We start from the raw sequence: 1,197 nt of genomic DNA, 5'->3' as shown, positions 1-1,197 counted from the left end.
AGAGAGAAAGAGGAAAAAAACAAAACAAAACAAAACAAAACTCCTAAAACTCAACATCGGTAAAGAGATCCGTTGGGATTGGTTTGCAGGTTTGGTTCCAAAACGCACGAGCCAAATTCAGAAGGAACCTTTTGCGGCAGGAGAATGGGGGTGTGGATAAAGCGGATGGCCCGTCGCTTCCGGCCCCGCCCTCCGCGGACAGCGGCGCGCTCAGCCCGGCGGGCACGGCGACCACTTTAACAGACCTGACCAATCCCACTATCACTGTAGTGACAGCCGTGACCTCTAACCTGGACAGCCACGAATCCGGGAGCCCCTCACAAACGACCTTAACGAACCTTTTCTAACATTGGTGTTTCCCCCCCTTTCATTCTCCTTCTTCTTTTTATTCTAATTATTATTATTTTATTATTTACGAGACTTCCCATCCCCTTCCCCTCCCCCCCCCCAAAACTCACAAGATATTCGGGAAATAGAAGCAACAGCTCGGTGTGTAGCATCCGCAGCCACTTGGCAAACGAGTTTACGGTATTGTCTCTCTCTCTCTTTTTTTTGGTCTGCAAAGTGTATTTGGATTTTTTTCTTTTTTTAAAATGAATCAGGTCTTTCAGTCGGTACGGGGGGTTTTTGAATCATTCCAAGTGCCTCTTAAAATTGTATGTTACTTATTTCCAAACTCTTAAAGGAGTAAAAACAAACAAACAAACAAACAAAAAAACCAAAAAAAAAACCCTGGTATTTTGATGGACAAATGATCATATTCCCAGTTAAATGATTAGGGTAATAAAGTATCTGATAATGAGTTAAACTGTCATTTTTTAAACATTGCAATTGTATGTGTACTTATGGAATTTTGAAAATTGCACATTTTTTAATTTTAAAACTGCAAAGTTTTGATTACTCTTTTTTTTTTTTTACAAATGAAGAATATGATTAAACAAAAGCACTGGCTGTAGCAACTCTAAATAGAAAAAGATTAATTAGGCAGGAATCTATTCCAGAAAGGGAACTTTCCCTTCTCTTAGAGATGTATATACCAACAAAACTTTCATCGGTTATTTGAACATCCGAAAAATACTTAAACTCCCTGTGTATCTATGAAATTTCAAATAGAATTTGAAATGCTATACTTTTAACCTAAAGCTAAAATTGATTTAACAACCATTCTTTCTAAATTATTTTTCCCCCAGGGAAAAT

At 38.2% G+C, this 1,197-nt stretch overlaps 1 protein-coding gene across 3 annotated transcripts in view; it reads left to right on the top strand.

The window, feature by feature from the left end:
• Window positions 1-680, top strand: part of LHX9 (LIM homeobox 9) — a 16,638-nt gene extending 15,958 nt beyond the window's left edge. For 2 of the 3 annotated variants that reach the window (XM_006904432.3, XM_006904431.1), the window contains one exon: window positions 90-680. In XM_006904432.3, coding sequence (XP_006904494.1) covers window positions 90-347 — 258 coding nt within the window. In that variant the 3' untranslated portion in view covers window positions 348-680. The remainder of the gene's footprint in view (window positions 1-89) is intronic. The other variant, XM_006904433.1, reaches the window with a different exon arrangement.
• The last annotated feature ends 517 nt before the right edge of the window (window positions 681-1,197 follow it).

The sequence above is a fragment of the Pteropus alecto genome, unplaced genomic scaffold, assembly GCF_000325575.1.
Source record: "Pteropus alecto unplaced genomic scaffold, ASM32557v1 scaffold90, whole genome shotgun sequence".
NCBI classification, from domain to species: Eukaryota; Metazoa; Chordata; class Mammalia; order Chiroptera; family Pteropodidae; genus Pteropus; species Pteropus alecto.
Note: the sequence above shows the minus strand (reverse complement) of the source record. Positions and strands in the feature narration are given on the sequence as shown.